The 22,297-nt window shown below is 34.4% G+C and overlaps 1 protein-coding gene across 2 annotated transcripts in view; it reads right to left on the bottom strand.

The window, feature by feature from the left end:
* Positions 1 to 2,242: 2,242 nt before the first annotated feature.
* The window catches only part of SGO2 (shugoshin 2), a 59,805-nt gene continuing 39,750 nt past the window's right edge, over positions 2,243 to 22,297 (bottom strand). For both annotated transcript variants that reach the window (XM_017545207.2, XM_017545208.2), the window contains exons 6-9: positions 16,952 to 17,178; positions 12,915 to 15,827; positions 11,073 to 11,223; positions 2,243 to 2,667 (exon numbers count right to left, since the gene is read on the bottom strand). In XM_017545207.2, the coding sequence (XP_017400696.1) occupies positions 2,652 to 2,667; positions 11,073 to 11,223; positions 12,915 to 15,827; positions 16,952 to 17,178 (3,307 nt within the window). In that variant the 3' untranslated portion in view covers positions 2,243 to 2,651. The remainder of the gene's footprint in view (positions 2,668 to 11,072; positions 11,224 to 12,914; positions 15,828 to 16,951; positions 17,179 to 22,297) is intronic.

Here is a 22,297-nt window from a genome sequence, read left to right as displayed (position 1 = left end):
TTGCATATTTTAGGTGATGTTCCAGCTAGATTTAAGCCTGTGAACAGTAGTTCGTCCCCTCCAAACTGGTCTGTTGTAGTCCTGAACTCTTCAGTGTAAACCATCATATTTATGCCAACTCTGCTGAAGCAGGTCTTAAGGACAACAACAAATAGGTTTACAACTTTATCTTTTAGAAATATAAGGTTGGTGCAAAAGTAATTGCGGTTTTAAACATTACCTCCAATGGCAAGAACTGCAATTACTTTTGTGCCAACCTAATAATTACTCATTTTAAAACAAAGAGATATCTTGAGATAAACTTAAAAGTTTCATCACTATTTACAGTTTATCCAGTAACTAACCACAAAGTTTATCTGGTAAATAAGAACAGAGATGTAAAACATATTGGAAAACTTTTAAAAAATAATAAAACTTGGAAAATACAGCAAAGCATAAAAATAAAGATTACCTATAAGCCCACAACTTAGAACTTTCCACTGTTCACTTTTTAGTCTAACCTCATTGTTTTGAAATATGCACTGTAACACCTTTAAAAACTTAAGTAGGATTAAACTATTTTTCAGACTTCCTTTCACTTGACATACCTTAGAACATTTTCCCATGTTATTTCATTTATGTAAACACAAAAATTTTATTGTGAAATTTTCCAAAATTTGTACATAAAAGTGAAGAGTGCAACTGGCATCTGCCTGTCCTTCACTGAGCTTTAACAATGGTCAACATTTTGCCATACTCCATTTTTTTGTAGTATTTAAAAGCCAATCCTGGACATATTTTAGCCCTAAATACTTCAAAAACACACATACACATTTTTTTTATTCAGCCACAATGCCATTTATCTGTATCTAAGTCCATTTTTTTTAGTCAGCCGCAATGCCATTTATCTGAGTCTTTTTTTTTTGAGACACAGTCTCGCTCTGTCGCGATCTCGGCTCACTGCAACCCCCACCTCCCCAGTTCAAGCGATTCTCCTGCCTCAGCCTCCCCAGTAGCTGGGACTACAGCCACGTGCTACTACAGGCACCATTCCCAGCTAATTTTTGTATTTTTAGTAAAGACAGGGTTTCACCACGTTGGCCAGGATGGTCTCAATCTCTTGACCTCATGATCCACCCGCCTCAGCCTCCCAAAGTGCTGGGATTACAGGCATGAGCCACCGACTCTGGCCTAAAAAAGTCTTTTATACTTGACTTCTTTGAATCAAACAAGAGCTGTGCAATGTATTTGCATGTGGTCTTGTCAGTCTTCTGTGATCTAAAACAGACTTTTTAACACTGTTAACATGTTGAAAAAGAAACCAGGTAAGTTATCCTATTGAAATGAACCACTTTTTCAATGTGGGTAATTGCTTCTCCTTAGTGTTATTTTTCTACCTTATTTATTTTTTATACGCTAAATATTAGATCTAAAGCTTTAAGTTCAGGTTCAATTTTTTGGGGGGAGAGAACACTTCATAGGTGATACCATATACTTAATACTGCAGTACAGTAGGAAGCATATGGTGTCTCGTTGTTTCAGTTGTAATGATGCTGACAATGAACAGTGGGTTCAAAGAGTTATCCCTTCATAATGAATGTCTCCATCAACATTTCACCTAATTGCTTTACATCCATTGTTGAGCATTGTCTGAGCAGAAGTTTTAGTAAGGAGTTGCAATTTTTCTAATTCTAGCATTTCTTCTTTATTCATCAACTGGGATTCTTTAAATAAAACCATCCATCTTTCACTAGAGCTATTGACCATACCCTACAGCACTCTGTACCCCTACTGCAGTCTCTCAAAGTGTGGTACTAGCACAATCCTTGGACAGACTTATCTGAAGCATTTGATTAAGATGCAGATTTCTGGGCTCACCCCTTTAGTGGTCAGATATTGTCTAAAACAGTTTTCCATCTAGGTAGAATAGAGTTTGAGTAGTCATTTGAATCCAATAAGCTATGTATTGATCTCAGATATGAACAGGATTTATTATTTCTTATTACTGGAAGACTAAGTGATCTTTGAAACAAAGTTATAAAAACCAAATTCAAAAGAGTCTGAAAGGTTAATCTCCTCCTCTAAGTCATCAGATTACATATAATAGAAGTAATACAGAAGCTGACATTCAACACATATTTCTGAAAATTAGAAGAATGAAGGGTGAGAGGAAACAGGTCACGGAAGGAGGTGGTTTTAAGCCCTTTTAGATGTCCACATGTATTTAATAGGTTAAAAACACAGCAAACAAGACAGCCTTGTATACAAGATAACCAATGGAAAGGTATTTATTAACACATTTTATTTGGTTAAAAGGTTAATAGCTATTGTTTGGTTACATCTTGCAACTTAAGTTCTTGTTTATTTAAGTTTCTTTTTAGCTAATAGCTTCTTTTTACCTCTGGGCTATTAGATAAAAAGAAGCTTAAATAAACAGGAACATAAGTTACATGATGACCAAAATGATTTGAAAAGTTTAATGCTATAAAATAGCTATTTTATGCATATATATCTACTAACTGCGAGACTCCGTCTCAAAAAAAAAATCCATAAAAAATAAAAAAAAAAAAAAAGCTTTTCATCAAGCATTTCATCTTCTTGATACTAGTTATTTTCTGTTTTGATTCCTTATGCTTTGAACATTCAGAAAAACCAGAATCCATAAATTCACTTCATCTTCTCATCTTGCTGCAAAGTAGAAAAAAAAGAAGATTAATAATAGCCAAAGTTAATGCTTTTGCTGTGAAGGTTGGAGAAGAAAATTGTTTCATCATAGTAAAGAAGTTTCCTTAAACCACAAGCTTTGCTAAATATTTAAAATACTCTAATTTTTCTTAAATCTTATAGTTCCCACTATCAGAGTATTTCAAATAATTTATTTCAAATAAAGATTTAAGAAAAAATAACATAGATTTTATACATGTGTTTTTATACTATGTGTTTACTACATAGTTCCTTTTTATTAGAAATTTAGCATATATTTAAGAACATGTGAAAATATACAATTTAAAAACAAAGTAAGTGTTCATGTTCCTACCACCCAGGTTAAGAAATGAAATATTACCACACCTCCGGTGTGCCTCTTTCTGATCACATACCTCTCCTCCCCCAGAAAGGAACCACTATCTTGAATTGTATTAATCGCTCGTTTCTTTACAAGTTTTTATTTTAAGCAACCGTGTATTGCTCTCCTAAAATGTATATTGTTTGGTTTTATCTGTGTTTGACCTTCATATCAATGAAATCATAATGTAGGTGTTGTTTTGTGTGACTTGATTTTTCCACTCAACATCTTCATTCATTTTCAAGCCTCTCCTTTATTGAAACATTAAACATTTTATATTCTGTATGTGATTTGCAGTTTCTTCTGTTACCTTGTTCCTCTGTGTGTGTAGTGTTTTTCTTTACAAGAGCTAGCTGTTCATTTTCCTTGGAACTTCAGCTGTGCAAAACATGTTGAAGTGTGAGATGGACAACTCCCTAGAAAATATTTGCTTCTAATAGACAACAGGGAACTATAGTTCATGTATTACTTATACTAAATCCTCAGCTTCAAATTTTTTGAGCCTTTGAGATATTGTGAATTCAAGTTATAATCTGCATAAAGGCTGCATTTATTTTGGTTACGAATTCTAAGGAAAGATTTTTTTCTCCTTAATTCAGCACCCAAGTTATTCCCTGGAGCTGAACAAGCTAGTGAGGAGGTTATTTTTAGTTTGCTCTTCTACTGAGAAAGTAGCTCAACTTTGTGGAAAAAGATCTATTAGACTCTTCATTTTGGATAAACCCTAGGATTTGTCTTCTGTCCCTAGCCTCATAAGGCTGTGAATGCAATGTTTAGGTTCACCTAGTTAGACAAATATCTTCAGGATAAGGTCAGTTTCAGCCTCCACTGACCCCTCTGAGTTTCCTGCTATCATTTGGTCTCTGATCTGAGCTTTTCTTACTTTCCTACTAATAGAAACATTGATTAGCTAATAGTCATTGGCTAAGAAATGCATTCAAGGTATGTTTTTTAGTATTTTACCCAATAATTTTTTTTTTCAGTAGGAGAGTTGATTCATGCACCTAATACACCATGTTTCAAGATATGGAGTTTATTTATACTTTACATTTTACGTGTATATATGTATGTGTGTGGTTTTAGATGAAATATACAGACATGGTCCCAAATTAAAAAGGTATACAAGATTAGGTAGAAAGGTCTCTTTCACTCCTTTGTAATCCTCTCCAGAGCCAGTATTAACCACTGCCTTGGGTAATTAGATAGAATTTAATTAATCCTTTTAAAAGAGCTACCTATTCTAAACAAAACAGCAAAATGCTATCAGGAAATAGTATTCTATTTTAGTTTACATGTACGGTGCATGCAGATTATTTGCTAAACAGCTTAGCTGGTATAACTTTCAAAAGCAAAAATCACAACATTCAATACAAATTCTGAGTGATGACCAGTTGCCACTTTTGTTTTCTTCCTTCTTTTTTGGATTGGAAACAGTATGCACTAGGTAAATCACAGCTTCTAGTAGCTCCCATGATTAAAGCTGCTTGCTATTATGGAATGATCATCATAGGTATTGAAGAGAGGAGTGGCAGGAGTTATCAGGAAGGTCACATAAATATGTTTTTAAAGTCTTTATCTCTTAAGTCCCAGAGCACTGAACATAACAAATGAGGATACTTTTAATATAATAAAGGTGATAATCCAAAATAAATATGTAATAATTATGATGTTAACACAGCAAAAAGCAGAGCAACCACCTTTCTGAAGCAAAAACTACAGGAGATACATGGAAACACAGGACATAGTAGATTTTAATATACCACTCTTAGTATAACCTTAGTACAAAACAGACCAAGTGGACAAAAAAGAAAAGAGACAGAAGATCTAAGCAACATAATAAACACAGTAAGTCTTAGGGATATATATCAAACTTCAGATCCTGATTATGGAGAATACACATTTTTCTCAAGTACTCAAAGCACAGTTATAAGTACTGATCCTATAGTAGGTCACATACACACAAAAATACTGGCAATTTCCATAAAGCAAAAATATTACAATAAATAATCTGACCAAAATGCAATAAAACTACATTTACAAATAAAAACAAAAAACAAGAAAGGGCCATCCACCTGGAAATTTTAAAATCTCCTAATAAATAATTCCTGAATAAAAGGAGATACTTAAAAATGACAATGAAAACACTACATGTCAATATCAAGATAAACTGAAAGCACTGATCAGAGAAAAACTAATTGTACAAAACACTTAAAAAAATTTTTTTTGTGTGTGTTTATTTATCTTTATTTTTAATTTTTTGAGTCAAGATCTTTCTCTGTGCAGTGGCACAATCACGGCTCATTGCAGCCTCGACCTCCCAGGCCTAAACCATCCTCTTACCTCATCCTCTCTAGTAGCAGCTGGGACTACAGATACATGCCAAAATGCCTGGCTGATTTTTAAACTTTTTATAGAGTGAGGGTCTCCCTGTGTTGCCCAGGCTGGTCTCGGACTCCTGGGCTAAAGCGATCCTCTCACTTCAGCCTCCCAGTGTTGGAATTACAGGTGTGAGCCACTATGCCTGGCCATAAAACACTGTTATCCATATAAATGAAAGAATAAAAATAATAAATTGAATTTCCTGCTCCAGAAATGAGAAAACAACAACAATAAAGTAAATCAAAGAAAACACAAAGAAGAAAACAACAAATATAAAGCAGAAATCAGTGAAGTAGAGAACAGAAAAATAGATCCAATTAGTAAATCAAAGTCCTGATTTTTTGGAAAAATTAATAAAATAAATAAACTACTCTCTAACTTGATTAAGAAAAAGAGAAAAAGAACAAATACAAAAGATAATAAATGATACAGGTAAAATAATTATGGGAAAAAAGATATTTAAAATTCATTTACATGTCCAATTCACAAAAGAGAATTTGCAGACTTTTATGCAAATAAATTTGAAAACTTAGATGAAATGGATAATTTCCTATGAACATACAAATAACAAAAATGACCCCATAAGAGCCAAAAAGCTTAAACAGACTAATTTTTACACACACAAAAAATAGTCAATGTTATTAAGGAACTACCCCACACAAAACAATACTAGGTCCAGATGGTTTTGGAGGGGGATGCTAACAAACTTTCAAAAACCAGAGAGTCCCAACGTTTTAAAATTATATAAGTATATAACATACAAATAATTATAAACATAAATTATAATGCTCTATAAATTATTTTATTAAAGGAACCAAGAAGGTGACTTTCTTGATTCCCTTAACATGATAACTAGGCCAGATAAAAACAATTCAAAGACCGATAACTATAGACCCATATCAGTTATGCATGTTGCTATAAAAATTCTAAACAAAATATTTTAGCAAACTCAATTCAACATCACATTATGAAAAACATACTCCATGACCAAGTGAGATTTATTCCAAGAAAGCAAGGTTAGTTCAGTACTAGAAAACTCATCAACAGACACCATGTTAATAAACGTTAAGGAAATAAAGTATATGATTATCTCCATACATGCTGAACAAGCCTTTGATAAAATTCAACAATCATTCATGATAAAAACACTCAATAGGCATCAAGGGGGATTTTCTTAGTTAAATTATGTACATATTTTAATCCTAAAGCAAGTATTTTATTTAACGGAGAGACAAAAATACTTCAATAGAAGTATTTCAATTAAAATCAGGAACAAGGCAAGCATGCCTACTATTCTTGCTACTATTTAATATTGTGCCTGAGTTAATAATCAATGCTAATAGAAAAACAGTAACAGGCATACAAAGTGGTAACGAAGTAAAACTATCTCTATTTTTAGATGATATCATAGTATACCTGGAGAACTCAAGACAACTGTGAGATAGGAGAATAATAGAGTTTAGTAAGTAGCAAGACATAATAAACTGACACAAAATTCAACCGTTTTCATATATATGAACAACATTGGGCATGAGTTACATGTCCATATATAATAGTAAGAAAGAGAACTAAATACTTATAAATAAATTTAACAAAATATGTGCAAAACCTATGTAAGAAAAATCTAAACACAAGCACTTCTAAATACTTTCAGACACAGAAGATGACTTGAACAAATAGATATCCTCTGTTCTTGGACAGAGCGACCACATTATTGTTTTTAATTAATTTAAGATTAACTCCGTAAATTAACACAGAAATTCAGTACAATCCCAATAAAAACAACAAGCTAGACTAGTGGTTTTCAACTCAGGATGATTTTGCCTACCAGTTGAAATTTTGCAACATCTGGTGACATTTTTGGTTGTAAATGCGAAGGTGCTACTGACATCTGGTGGATGGAGATCAGGGATACCACTAAACATCCTACAATGTACAGGACAGCCTCCAATAAAAGAGAAATATCTAGCCCAAAATGTCAACAGTGACAAGGTTATAAAACTCTGAGCTAGACAAGTCAACACCATCCTAAGTTTCATATGGAACAACAAACATTCAACAACAGTGAGGGAAACAATGAAAAAGAAAAACTATGAGAGGCTACTAGCCTTACCAGACATTAGAACATACTACAAAGCCTCTACAATAAAGAAGTAGATTACTGGCAAAGGTGATGGGATGTCTCACTTCTGAGATGACATTTTGTTACGTAAGTCTCCATCTTGCTAGAGGACTTGCTCTAGAGATTCTCCATACCTGGCTTTGAAGTAAGTGGCCATCGTGGGAATGAGGCCATATGGCAAGGAGCTAAGCACATCTTCCAGCCAACAGCAAGAAAGATGAGGTCTTCTGTCCTGAACCACAAGGAAATGAATTCTGCCAACAACCTGTGTGACTTGGAAACAGATTCTTTCCCAGTACAGCCTCCCAATGAGAACCAACCTGGACAATACCTTCGGTGCAGCTTTAATCACACCCTAAGCAGAATACCCAATTAAACTCTGTCCAGATTGCTACTTTAAGCCACTAGGTTTATGGTAGTATTGTTATTGAGTAATAGATAACTAAATCAACACAGTATAAACAATGTGCATACCTAGTGCTCAGATCTCAGTTTCTAAGTAAAATTCTCTAAGGGAATCAGGCTTCTCAAAGAAGTGCCTGATTCTGGCACTTCTCACTAGGATGAGCCTGGAACATCCTGTATGTCAGAAAGTAAGAAAGTGCTCCAAATAGCATGAAGTCATGTCAAAAGGACACATAAGCCAGCCTGAAGGAACTCTTAACGATCACAGTTGGAATATCTTGAGCAACAAAATAAATATTGATAGTATTGGACTTTCATCAATAGAACAAAAGAGATATCCATGATATATGAAAATAGAGCGAGAAAAGACAACTCTTCCTTACAGATAAATTCCAATTAATGTAGAAGGAAAGGGAGTAACAGCAAATCACTACTAGTAGTACCCACAGCTGTAACTGTTGCAGGCAAGATCCACCGATGGATGCTCAAATTAGTGGGTGAAAGTTTGAGAAATGGAATGTATAGACTCAAAGTATCTCCCTCCCATGTTCATCAACTATAGAGGAAAAGACTGTGACTTCACAGTTAAAAAACCCAGCAGACACCACCTTAACCAAGGAATCAAGGGTAACATGACTAGTAATGAAACATGCTGACATCATATATATGATATGATGCAAGAACAACTTATAATTTCTGTGGAATATTTATCAAAAAAGCACAACTGCATTTTAATCATGAGAAAACATCAGACACACCCAAACCGAGAGATATTCTACAAAATAAACTGACTAGTAGTCTTCAAAGGTGTCCAAGGCAGAAACAAAGAAAAAAACTGAGGAACTGTCATAGGTGGAGAATGCTTAGGAGAAACAACAACTAAATGCAATGTGGGACTCTAGACAGAATTCTGAAACAGAAAGCGATGTTAGTGAAAGTCCATAGTTTGTTAATAGTATTGTAAATGCTAATTTTTTAGTTTTGATAATTGTACTGTGGGCACATAAGACGTTAAAATTAAGGAATGCTGGGAGAGGACCATATGGGAAACCTTTGTACTATTTTTACAACTTTACTGAAAATCTAAAATTATTCAAAATTAAAAGTTTAACTTACAACTCATTAAAAGACAAATGACTCAACTGAAAAGTGGGCAAAGGATCTCAACAGGTCATTTCTCCAGGAAGATATACAGATGGCCAGGAAGCACACAAAAAGACGCTCAACAACATTAGTTATCAGGGAAATGCAAATCAGAACCACAATACAATATCGCTTCATGCCAAGGATGGCTAGAATCAAAGTTATAAAAAACAAATGTTGATAAGGATAAGGAGAAATTTTTAAAAATCATCATTTGTTGGTAAGAATGTAAAATGGTACAGCAACTTTTGAAACAACTCGGCAGTTCCTCAATTAACAGACTTAGCAATTCCACTTCTAGGGATATATCCAAGGGTGGCGGGGAACTTTACACACAAAACCCTGCAAATGAACGTTGACAGTAGAATATTCATAATAGCCAAAAGATGAAAACAACCCAATTGTCCATCAAAGGACAAATGGATAAACAAAATGTGGTATATCTACACAATGGAATATTATTCAGTCATAAAAATGAATGAAATACCGATACATGCTACAATATGAAAAAACCTTTAAAACATGCTGGGTGAAAGAGGCCAGTTGCAAAGACCACATATTCTATTATTCCATTCATATGAAATGTGTAGAACAGGGAAATTTAGAGACAAGAAGTAGATTAGCGGTTGCCTAGAAATGAGGGATAGGAAAATGATAACTAAAGGGTACAGGGTTTCTTTTTAAGTAAAGAAATGTTCTAAAATTGACTGTGGTAATGGTTGCACATATCTATGAATATACTAAAAACCAGAATATTGTACACTTTTTTGAGACAGAGTCTTGCTCTGTCACCCAGGTTAGAGTGCAGTGGTGTCATCTTAGCTCACTGCAACATCCACCTCTGGGTTCAAGGTGATTCTCCTGCCTCAGCCTCCCGAGCAGCTGGGATTACAGGTGCATGCCACCATTCCCGGCTGCCTTTTGTATTTTTAGTAGAGATGAGGTCTCACCATGTTGGCCAGAGTGTTTCAAACTCCTGGCCTCAAGCAATCCACCTGCCTCAGCCTACCATAGTGCCGGTATTACAGGTGTGAGCTACCATGTCTGGCCTAAATTGTACAGTTTAAATTGTATAAACATATCTCAATAGCAGAGAGAGAGACAGAGAGAGAGAGAGAAAGACAGAGAGGGAGGGAGGGAGGGAGGGAGGGAGGGGGGAGAGGGGGAGAGGGGGAGAGGGGGAGAGAGAGAGAGAGAGAGAGAGAGAGAGGGAGAGAGAGAAAGACAGGCCCCTTGGTCCTTAATTTGACTTTTAATTTTCTTCTTTCACCCTCCCTTATATTCTGTCATCGGTGGTTATTGTTTTAAAATACCCATGAGAATCATTCTTTTTTGTTAGATGTGATCACTGTTGCCTAGTTTTGCTAAGAACTTGGTTAAGTTCTTACTTTTTAGAGAGAGATATGTAGAAGTGTTTTAAGAATTAAATCACTCAATATTTGAGACTCTAAAATATAACAAAAAGTATAGATGAAGTAAATATGACAAAGTGTTAATAACTGTTGAACCTGAGGATAAATTGGAGGAGGGCACTATTCTGTTTGTTGGAGTATGTTTGAAATTTGCAAAAACAAAGAGAAATGACTGTTATTCTTTGAGAGTAAAGGACACATAAACCACTTTGACTTCTAGGGAACAATGTAGGAAATAAGCAAATGGGCTAACAGATAAAAAATGGCTTCAAAATCACATGCCACGAATTTTAAAAATTATAATTATCAGGTTACAATTTAAAATATGACAGAACTGGGAACCAACCAAAAGTAAATCAATTTAGATTCAGACTATACTCCAACCCCCCAAAAATAGCCTGTTCAAAGGATATATTTCTTCAAATCTTACCCAAATCACACTGTGGTTGTTACATATCAATAATATATGCTTTACTGAATTATCAGAAGTGCTCAGATACTGATTCAGGCAGAATTTTTTTTAAGGCTATATTTTATAATGGCACACTAAAATACTTGAAATACTTACTCTTTGAGGCTTGGCTCTTTCAAATGGAAAGGAGCACACCTCCTTCTTCTGCTTGTCCGTTCTGAAGATAGATCTTCTGACTTACTTTCAGATTCAGCAGTGTTATTTAAAACAAAACTGGTATTTGTCAAGTCCTGTAATGGTCTATCACCTGAAAGGAATATTATTTTTCACAAATATTTTTTAAAGTATATAGAAATCACTGCAACAAATTTTAAATCTTGATTCAATTTGGAGAGGAAAGAGATTAACATTTGAAACAAACTGTCAAACTAGACTGCAACTTTTTATTCTGAAATCACATGTGGCTCCCAAAAGTTCATCCTAGCTCAACTCTTTTTATGGAAGCACACAAATTACTGCACATTCATTCAACATATCTGCCAGTGATCACTCTCTGTGAAAGGCACCATGAGGAACACAGAAACGAAAAGTGTCTCACCAGTACTCTTAACAGATCCTGCAACTCTGGACCTTTGTAATTCTTTTGCTTCAGTGTGCTTTTTACCTGGAATTGACTTACTCACCAAAATCCTAGGGATCTATACACATATATTGAAATAATAGGTTCCCAGTAAAAATTGTTAATCGGTATAGGAATGTTTAATGTTACAGAATTTCTAATGGCAAAAGAACATTCTTAGGATCTACTGTTAAGGAAAAAAAATGGATGAGTAACGTTATATATAGTATGACTTCAAACATATATTTAAAAATCTGTAGATTTGGGTCTGCATGCACATGGTAAGGGGACTAAAGTTCTCCCAGGTAATTTTTTCCCTTCCCCTTTTCTGATACTCTACTTTTGATTTTCTGCAGTGAGTACTATTTTAATAACTGGGGGAAAGTAAAAAATAAATACTACAGGTAAAAATCTTACTTATCTGGCTGGGCGCAGTGGTTCACGCCTGTAATCCCAGCACTTTGGGAGGCCGCGGCCGGCAGATCACAAGGTCAAGAGATCGAGACCATCCTGGCCAACATGGTGAAACCCCGTCTCTACTAAAAATACAAAAAAATTAGCTGGGCTTGGTGGTGCGCACCTGTAGTCCCAGCTACTCAGGAGGCTGAGGCAGGAGAATTGCTTGAACCCGGGAGGCAGAGGTTGCAGTGAGCCGAGGTCACACCACTGCACTCCAGCCTGGCGCCTAGTGACGGAGTAAGACTCTGTCTCAAAAAAAAAAAAAAAAAAAAAAAAAAATCTTACTTATCCTTTAGGGCCTAAAATGCTACATATTTAAGGATGCTTTTGAAGATTCCTCTGTTAAAATTACTCCCCGTTATATCCCTTAGCATAATGTATGTGCTTTTTATTAAAGAATCATTTATTCCTTTTCACCATGGTTACATACATGGAATGTGAGGAAAGGAGGTTGGTATTGTTTATTTCTCAATCCTCTATAACACCTAGAATAAGGGTTTGATCACATTAAATATATGCTATTGAATGGGGAGAGTCTCACCCTCAAGAAACATGCAACTGTCTTCAGTAAAATAAAACCAGTGTAATACATTATCATATACATTTAAAACATTCATTTTCCTTCAAATGTATGAAAATGGAAATTATTTGCCTAAGTTCATTATTAGGCAAGTTTGTGGTGAAGGCCAAATCCGTCTGTAGTTGCAAATGTCCAAGATACTCTCACTGTTATTTTCCCAAAGTATGAAACTTTCTTTATTCCTTCATGCTATTTCTATGGATCATGCACTTAGTTATATATTGTTTTTAAATTCTAGAAAAATACCAGTTAGAAAATACTTCATTGGCTAAGTGAAAAACAAAAACAAAAACAAAAACACTTCTAAAACTTTATCATTTCATAATGGTTATTAACTTACCTACTCCTGAGTTTTGGGTTCTCCGGTTGACTTCAAATTTCATATCGTTCATCTTCTCATGCACATCATCACTTAATTGATAGGCCGGTGAGCATTCCAAGGCAAAATTTTCTTTTACTATCACATTTTTAGTAGAAGAAATACTCAAAGGTACTAAACCTTCATGAACACTGTCAAAAGAAGAATCTTGTATGTCAGGTGAATATATCTCAGACAAAGATTTCAATGCCTTTGTGTAAAAGTCTGGCTTATTTTTGACTATTTTCTCATTCTCTAAATTGTTTTCCTTATCTGCTTGTTCTGATCCAACAGACTTTCCCTGAATGGTGTTGAGTATTCTTTCCATTATTTCATGGCTCACTGGAGAAGGATCTATGGAGGTCTTTCTTTTCTTTGACTTAGATGTTATTTTATTTACTTTTTTAACCTGACACTCTCCTTCTTTCATTTTTTCCACAAAAAGGGTATCTCTTTTTTTATTCAAAGTGGTAGTGCTTTGCTTCTGAGTCTTACATAGTTCAACTGGATTTCCTGGATCAGAATATGCTTCACTAGTAACACATTTTAAATCAGATTCTAAGGAGATAGATGTCTGTGAAGATTCTGTTAACCGTGAAGCGTGTTTGTTCTTAACTTTTGTCAAAATGTTCTTTGCCTTGCACGATGACTCTTTCTTACGTTTTTTAACTACTTTGCAGGAATCTGGAATTTGATTACAACTTTCCTTTTCCTTACTGTTGATTCCCATATAGTGTTCACTGATAATGTCTTGGCATTCAAGTTTTTGTTTAGATTTAATTATTTTAAAATCAAGATCTTTGGTATAGCTTTCTTGGACAAGTACATCTTTATCATTATCCTCATATATCTGGTTCATTTCATAAATTATTTCTGTCTTCCAATTCACTTTATTCCTAAGCTCCTTATTTATTTTTGATTCATTTTGCTCAGCAGATTTCCTATCAGTGCCATGAGTTTTCAAATCCAATATATTCTGGGTGTTATAATCACATAAATTTCCGTTATCTTTGATAACAAGATCAGCTGTTTGAAATTCATTTGTGATTTGTAGGTTTTCAGAAATGGTTTCTTTATCCTTTGGGGTTAGAGAAAAGAAGTTATCTTTTCCTAGGTCATGTACACCTTTGTCATCATTCTCATATATTTGGTTGGTTTCAGAAATTATTTCCGACTTTTGATACATATTTAGTCTAGGCTTCTTAACTATTTTTGAATCATTTTGACAAGCAGGTTGCATATCATGGACATGTTGTTTCATCCCCAAAACATTCTGAATCTCATAATCACAGAGGTTTCCACTATCTTTGGTAGAAAGAACAGGTGTTTCAAACTCACTTGGGTCTTCTAGGTTTCCAGGGATGATTTCCTTATCTTTTTGGGTTAAAAAGAGTGAGTGACTTTTAACTGTGTAATCCATACTTTTGTCATTATCTAAATGATTCACTTCAGAAATTATTTCTGTTTTCCGATTTACTTTCTGCCTAAGCTTCTTATTAACTTTTGATTCATTTTGCTGAACAGGGTACATATCAGTGATCTGCTTTTGCAAACTCAACACATTCTGGGTCCTATAGTCAAATAGATTTCCATTGTCTCTGGTAAAAAGAGCTGGGATTTGAAGCTCTTTGGAAACTTCTATGTTTTCAGAGATAGGTTCTTTATCCTCTTGGGTTTCGAAGAAAAAATCATCTTTTTTTAGGCCATGCACGTCTTTATGATTATCCTCATACATGTGGTTCATTCCAGAAATTATTTCTGTCTTCCGGTTTACTTTCTTTCTACGCTTATTACTGTTTGGTTCATTTTGCTCAGAAGGTTGTATATCAGTGACATATTTTTTCAAATCCAATATATTCTGGGTCCCATAATCAAATAAATTTCCATTATCTTTGGTGGAAAGATTGGCTGTTTGAAATTCATTTGTGGCATCTAGGTTTTCACAAATGGTTACTTTATCCTTTTGGTTTGTGAGTAAGTTATCTTTTTCTAATTTGTGAATCACAAATGTCTGTCTGGAAGCTTTACTTTTGTTACAAGTTAGGGAATTCTGTCCCTTATCAAATTTACTCTCCTGGTGAAGTTTATCTGAACTTTGGGGGGAAAAGTATGTTTCTACCTGCTCATTTGTTATTCTTTTGTTCTTTTTATTACACTGTACATTTTCTCTGTCATCTTGTTCAAAGCCAGTATGAAGGGTCATTTTCTTTAGCTCATTCACCTGAGCCAGCTGTTCAGGATCAAAAATAAAACCTGGATCTTCTACATCTCTTTTGCCATCCAGGACATCAGATCTTTCTGGCCTATTTTCAATCTTTTCCCCAATAGCCACATTTGAACTATTTTTAGACTGTTTCTTTGATCTTTCTCTCTTTTTCTCAGAGCTTGAATCTTTCACTTTTCTGAAAGTTTTCATTCCACATTCATTTGTTTTTTTATTACTTTTCTTTTTAATGCCTGTTGATACTGTTACAATTTTGCTGACTTCACTAGCAGTTAAATCCATGTCAGCATCATACACAGTTTTCTGCAATTGAAGGTCATCATCATTCTCAACTGGATTCATGCACTCTGCATTAGGTTCACTGGCAGACTCAGAAGATAAGCCAGGAAGATCCTGTTTATTTACTTGCATTTCAGTATTTGTTTCAGTAGCATGACCATTTGTCTCATTATGGCAATTTAATTCTGGACTTGAAATGCGTTGCTGATCTAAAACTGTTGTACATGGAATGTCTGCAGAAAGATTATTTGATTCCCAAGATGACCCACGCTTCTTCCTTTCAGTCACATTACTAGGAGATGGTTTCTCCCATCTGTGGCCGATAGATTGGGCATTTCTCATCTCACGCATTAGAGAACTCTTAGAACTTTGGTCTGAGTGGGAATAGCTTTCTATTAAGAAAAGGAAAACAAAACTAGAAATAAGTAGTGAAATAAGTAATAAGTTACTTTAAACACATTAGATTAGAAATCAAGCTGTTTCACAGATACAATTTCTGACAATGTGTTCTGCTCATATCCTAATACTACTAAGAATCTATGCTTTTAAGAAAATAAGTTAGAAATGATGAGCACTCATAAGTCACATTTTACGTTTGTATCTATGGAAAATATATACGAGAATGGCTGCCTCAGCCCCAACAGTAGAGTGGAGTAAGCCAACAGTAGAGCCATTAGCATATATTTTTAGAGTGAAAAGAAGCCAGCAAGTGAATCCAAATAATAGTGATAACTCTGAAAAAGATTACTATCAAAGACCAACAGCAGGCAGCTAAAATTTATATAAATTATATATCCATATATTAATATATGTGTGTATGTGTGTAAATACATACACACATGTATATATGTATACTGTATACATTATATGTATACTATATATATATGTGTATATATACTATATACGTATACATACACACACATACACACACACTTTCAGAAACGAAAAATAATCCTAAGCTCTAAATTCAACATTGCTATGGTTCCATATCCCAGTCTGAAAATCTATGGCAAATCTGTAAGCACTAGATTATACTACGGATTATAATTTAGGAATACTATGTAGATAAAACATAAGTGCCATCTTTTTTCTTGCTCAATTATTACCCAGGCTCAATTTTTTGCCTTGCTAGTAATTAATTGGTGATGATCTTGAAAGAGTCTCTATACCTATCTAGGCCCCCAACTTTCATATCTATGAAAAAAGAGGGTGAAACTGCATAAAAATACGGTATCTTTCAAATCATAAGCTATCAAGGAAAGCTCATTAGGTACATTCATTCCTAAACAGTGCTTCCAGAGTAACTGTATAAAGCCACTGTAGATCTGATGTTTGTCAGCATATTTACTTTAAGTTAAATTTGCCACCAGCAGTTTTAAATGGCAGAAGTTAGCAAATCTGTAACATAAGTGATCTAACTTATTAACTGTTATACATCATTCTCCTCAGGAAGAATATCAGATGAATGTAACTATTTAATACAAATACTCAAAATGAATTTTTAAAACAATCTCACCTCTGGGAGGTACATCAACTATAGAAGAAATATGTTCTGAATCATCTGAACCACATACATTCTGATTATTTTCCTGAAGAAATAACACTTCCAAATTCTCTGGAGTTGATAAAGGTTGTATTGTTGATCTTGAGGAAATATCAGGTAATGCCTTTGATTTAATATTATTGTCACACTGCATTTTCTCTTTATCATCATCTTCATCATCATTTGAAGTTAATGGAACCCTAAAGGCAAGTGGGAAGGAAATGAGAAATTTTGTATTTTATAATTTTTTTTTTAAATGCATGGACAATTATTTCTATATTCTATTTAAGATCGAACCACAAATCCACCCTGGTACTTTTTCAAGTTCAATGAAGACTCTTAAAGGTAGGAAATGAATAAATAGTTTCTACTAGAACAGAACTTGGAAGGAAACAGGAATGCTTCTTAACCCTTTAGTCACAGTGGCCCCAAAAGAAGATCATTTATATATTCACTGGTTGTGCTATTAGAATACTACTATTAAAGAAATGAAAAAGTTCAAACGTACTTACAAATAGCTATATATAATATTTATACTTTTCATATAATTAATTCTATGTAATGCCCAAAACTCTTCCTTTGGTTTCTAGCAAATATAATTGCTTATAAAATTATGTGTGAAATAAGTTCGGTATGTTTCCAAAAGGCATCCAAGTACACTAAAACCATTATTTCTAGAGTAATTAAGTCTATGGGAGGAAAACAGACAGAAATCCACAGAAATAATTTGATAAACTGACATATTGAATTCAAAGAATGAAGAGCAATATCCTCCACCAACAGTAAAGAGTTGCCTTGCATTCCAAGGAAATCACAGATATTTTAATTTATAATAAGAAAAATAAAATATTTCTGATAAATATTTATGAGAAATTTAAAGGCAACTACCAGTGGAATAGCTATTGGGAGGAAATGTCTACACCACTTGAGGAAACAAGTTAACAAAAATAAACAGAGAGGTTCTGCTTCTGGTAATGGCTGAACAGTTACTATCAGACCAACCATACCTAACATAATGACTATAAATTCTGGACAAAATATTTAAAAAACAACTACTACAAGTCAGTGGAGAATGGACAAAAAGCAGGTAGAGAGTTAGTAAAGAGGGGGCCAACACTTGGAAGAAGAGTGAGTTTCCCATTGTTTATAGCTTCAGCTGGTGCCACATTCAAAAAAAGTTAGAAACCTACAGTCTTATTGGTTCAAGGTTAGAATTCAGGGCAATTATAACAGCTGTAAAGTGATGAAGAAAAATATCATATAAAAGATGTAGAGAGGAGAGCCCTACATTTTGCATATAAATGCTACCCAAATATCTAGCTGACCTCTGAATCTGAATATATGAGCAAGATTCTAAGCAGCCCAGCTAAGGATAAAACAACTAAAATGAGATTTCAGATGTTGCTAATTTTGGGTTCAGACAAGGTTACTGCCTACTAAAATTGAAACATAAAAACTCTTTGGGAGAGCATAACTGAATCTACATTTTCTACAACAAGGCATACACAATACCCAAATGTAATCTAATATTATCCAATATATGAAGCTACACAAAAACATGATTTAAACTCACAGGGAAAAGATAATCAAGAGAATGATCCTGATATGCAATTGGCCAATAAGCACATAAAAATATACTTAACTTCATTAATTATTACGGAACTACAAATAAAAACCATGATGAGATACTACTTCACGGCCTTAGATGGCTATAATCACAAGAATAGGTATTAACAAGTGGTGGTGAGGATGTGGAGAAATCAGTATCCTGATACTTCACTAGTGGGAATGTAAAGTGGTGCAGAAGCTTAGAAAAACAATTCGGCAGTTTCTGCAAAAGATAAACACAGAGTTACCAGATGACCCAGAAATTCCACTGTTAGGCATATATTCAAGAGAACCGAAAACATATGTCTACACAAAAACTTGTACATGAATGTTTATAGCAGCATTATTCATAATAGCCAAAAAGTGGAAACAGCATAAATGTCTCTTGGCTGATTAATGGATAAACAAAACATGGTTTATCCATACAACAGAATCACTGTCCCTTCATAAAAAGTAATGAAATGCTCATATGTGCTACAATATGAATGAACCTTGAAAACAATATGCTAAGTGAAAAAAGCCAAGCACAAAATGCCACATATTTTATGATTCCATCGATATGAAATCACCAAAATGGCCAAATCCATTTAGACAGGAAGTAGATTAGCAGTTGTCAGGGGCTAGAGGAGTGGAGAATGGAAAGTGACTACTATAGTTATGAGATTTATTTTTAGGGATGAAAATATTTTAGAATTGGACAGGGTGAAGATTCAAAGCTTTGTGAATACACTAAAACCACTGCACTATATACTTTAAAAGGATAAATTTCATGTGATAATAAATTTTATGTTATGTGAATTCTATATCTGTTTTTAAAAGTAAATACAATAAAGGAAATAATTTAAAAAAAAACACCAATGAAATATAAAACATAAAACTGAGAAAAATAAAATCAATGAAGCCAAAAGCTGAACTGACACACCTCGTTTGATTAAACATACAAATTACAAAAGTCAGAAAAGGTTCTTAATACAGATGCTACAAGCATTACAAGAATAAGAAAAGCATATTATAAACAACTTTATACCAATAAACTTTACTGACTAGATAAAATGGGTGATTTTCTTGAAAGACAAACATTTTCTAAATTGACTTAAAAAGAAATCAAAAATTTGAAAAGTCCCATATCTCCATCAAGCTACCATTGACTTTCTTCACAGAATTGGGAAAAAAAAACCACCTTAAACTTCATATGGAACCAAAAGAGAGTCCATATAGCCAAGACAATCCTAAGTAAAAAGAATAAAGCTGGAGGCATCACACTACATGACTTCAAACTATACTACAAGGCTACAGTAATCAAAACAGCATGATACTGGTACCAAAACAGAGATATAGACCAATGGAACAGAACAGAAGCCTCATAAGTAATGCCACACATCTACAACCATCTGATCTTTGACAAACCTGACAAAAACAAGCAATGGGGAAAGGATTCCCTGTTGAATAAATCATGTTGGCAAACTGGCTAGCCATATGCAGAAAGCTGAAACTGGATCCCTTCCGGATCCCTTACACAAAAATTAACTCCAGATGGATTAAAGATTTAAACATTAAGACCTAACACCATACAATCCCTAGAAAAACACCTAGGCAATACCATTCAAGACATAGGCATGGGCAAGAACTTCATGACTAAAACATCAAAAGTAATGGCAACAAAAGCCAAAATAGACAAATAGCATCTAATTAAACTCCAGAGCTTCTGCACAGCTAAAGAAACAATCATTAGAGTGAACCAGCAACCAAGAGAATGAGAAAAAACTTTTGCAATCTACCTATCTGACAAAGGGGTAATAACCAGAATCTACAAAGAACTTAAACAACTTTACAAGAAAAAAAAAACCCATCAAAAAGTGGGTGAAGGATATGAACAGACACTTTTCAAAAGAAGACATTTATGCAGCCAACAAACATAAGGGAAAAAGCTCATGATCACTGGTTATTAGAGAAATGCACATCAAAACCACACTGAGACACTATCTCATGCCAGTTAGAATGGTGATCATTAAAAAATCAGGAGACAACAGATGCTGGAGAAGATGTGGAGAAATAGAAACACTTTTACACTCTTGGTTGGAGTGTAAAATAGTTCAACCATTGTGGAAGACAGTGTGACGATTCCTCAAGGATCTAGAACAAGAAATACCATTTATCCCAACAGTCCCATTAGTTGGATATATACCCAAAGGATTATAAAACATTCAATTATAAAGACACATGCACACGTACATTTATTGCATCATTGTTTACAATAGCAAAGACTTGGAATCAACCCAAATGTCCATCAGTGATAGACTATATAAAGAAAATGTGGCACATATACATCATGGAATACTATGCAGCCATAAAAAAGGATGAGTTGATGTCCTTTGCAGGGACATGGATGAAGCTGGAAACCATCATTCTCAGCAAACAGACACAAGAACAGAAAACCAAACACCACATGTTCTCACTCATAAGTGGGTATTGAACAATGAGAACATATGGACACAGGGAGGGGAACATCACACACTGGGGCCTGTCAGGGGGTGGGGGAATTAGGGAGGAATAACATTAGGAGAAATACCTAATGTAGATGATGGAGGGATGGATGCAGCAAACCACCATGGCATCTGTATACCTATGGAACAAACCTGCACAATCTAAACATGCACCCCAGAACTTAAAGTATAATTCAAAATTAAACAATATGCTTGTAAATGATCCATAGGGTCAAAGAAGAAATCAGAAAAAAAAAATCTTGAACTAAATAATGATATGGTATATCAAAAGCTGTGAATCCAGGAGAGAGTGATGATGCATGCCTATAGTCCCAGCTACTCAGGAGGCTAAAGCAAGAGGATCATCTGAACCCAGGAGTTCAAGTCCAGCTTGGGCAACAGCACGTTAGAACTCATCTCAAAATAAACAAACAAAAACTGTGGAACACAGCTAAAGCAGTGATTATAGGAAAATAACCTTAAATGCTCACTTTTTAAAAAGAGAGACTGAAAATTGATCACCTAAAATATCCTGAGAAGCAAATAATAAGAGTAATAATAATAAAAAGAAAAGCAAAACAGAAAGAAGGAAAGAAACAATAAGGAGCAGAATCAATAAAATAGAAAACAAATATACTAAAACAACAAGATAGCCCCAAATGAGACCTTTACAAAGATGAATAAAATGGATAGACCTCTAGAGAAAGACCAATTTAAAAAAAAGTGAAGAAACACAAATAACCAAAACTGAGAAAGAAAAAGAGAACCTCACTACATACCCTAAACACATTAAGCACATTAACTTGATAATATTATGGACAACGTTATGCCAGTAATTTTAGATGAAATGGTCAAATTCTTTAAAAAAAAATTTAACAAACCTAACATAAGAAGAAATAGAAAATCTGAATATTCTTATACCTATTAAAGAAGTGAGACGTTAGGCTTAGTACGGTGGCTTACGCCTGTAATCCCAGCACTTTGGGAGGCTGAGGCAGGTGGATCACCTGGGGTCAGGATTCCAAGACCAGCCTGGTCAACGTGGCGAAACCCTTGGACTAAAAATACAAAAAAAATAGCCAGGTGCAGTGGTGTGCACCTGTAATCTCAGCTACTCAGGAGGCTGAGGCAGAGAACTGCTTAATCCTGGAAGGTGGAGGCTGCAGTGAGCTGACATTGTGCCATTGCACTCTGGCCTGGGTAACAAGAATGAAACTCCAACTCAAAA

Source organism: Cebus imitator, unplaced genomic scaffold (assembly GCF_001604975.1).
Source record: "Cebus imitator isolate Cc_AM_T3 unplaced genomic scaffold, Cebus_imitator-1.0 Scaffold178, whole genome shotgun sequence".
NCBI lineage: Eukaryota > Metazoa > Chordata > Mammalia > Primates > Cebidae > Cebus > Cebus imitator.
The sequence above is the reverse complement of the archived record's forward strand: the minus strand, read 5'-3'. Positions and strand labels throughout refer to the sequence as shown.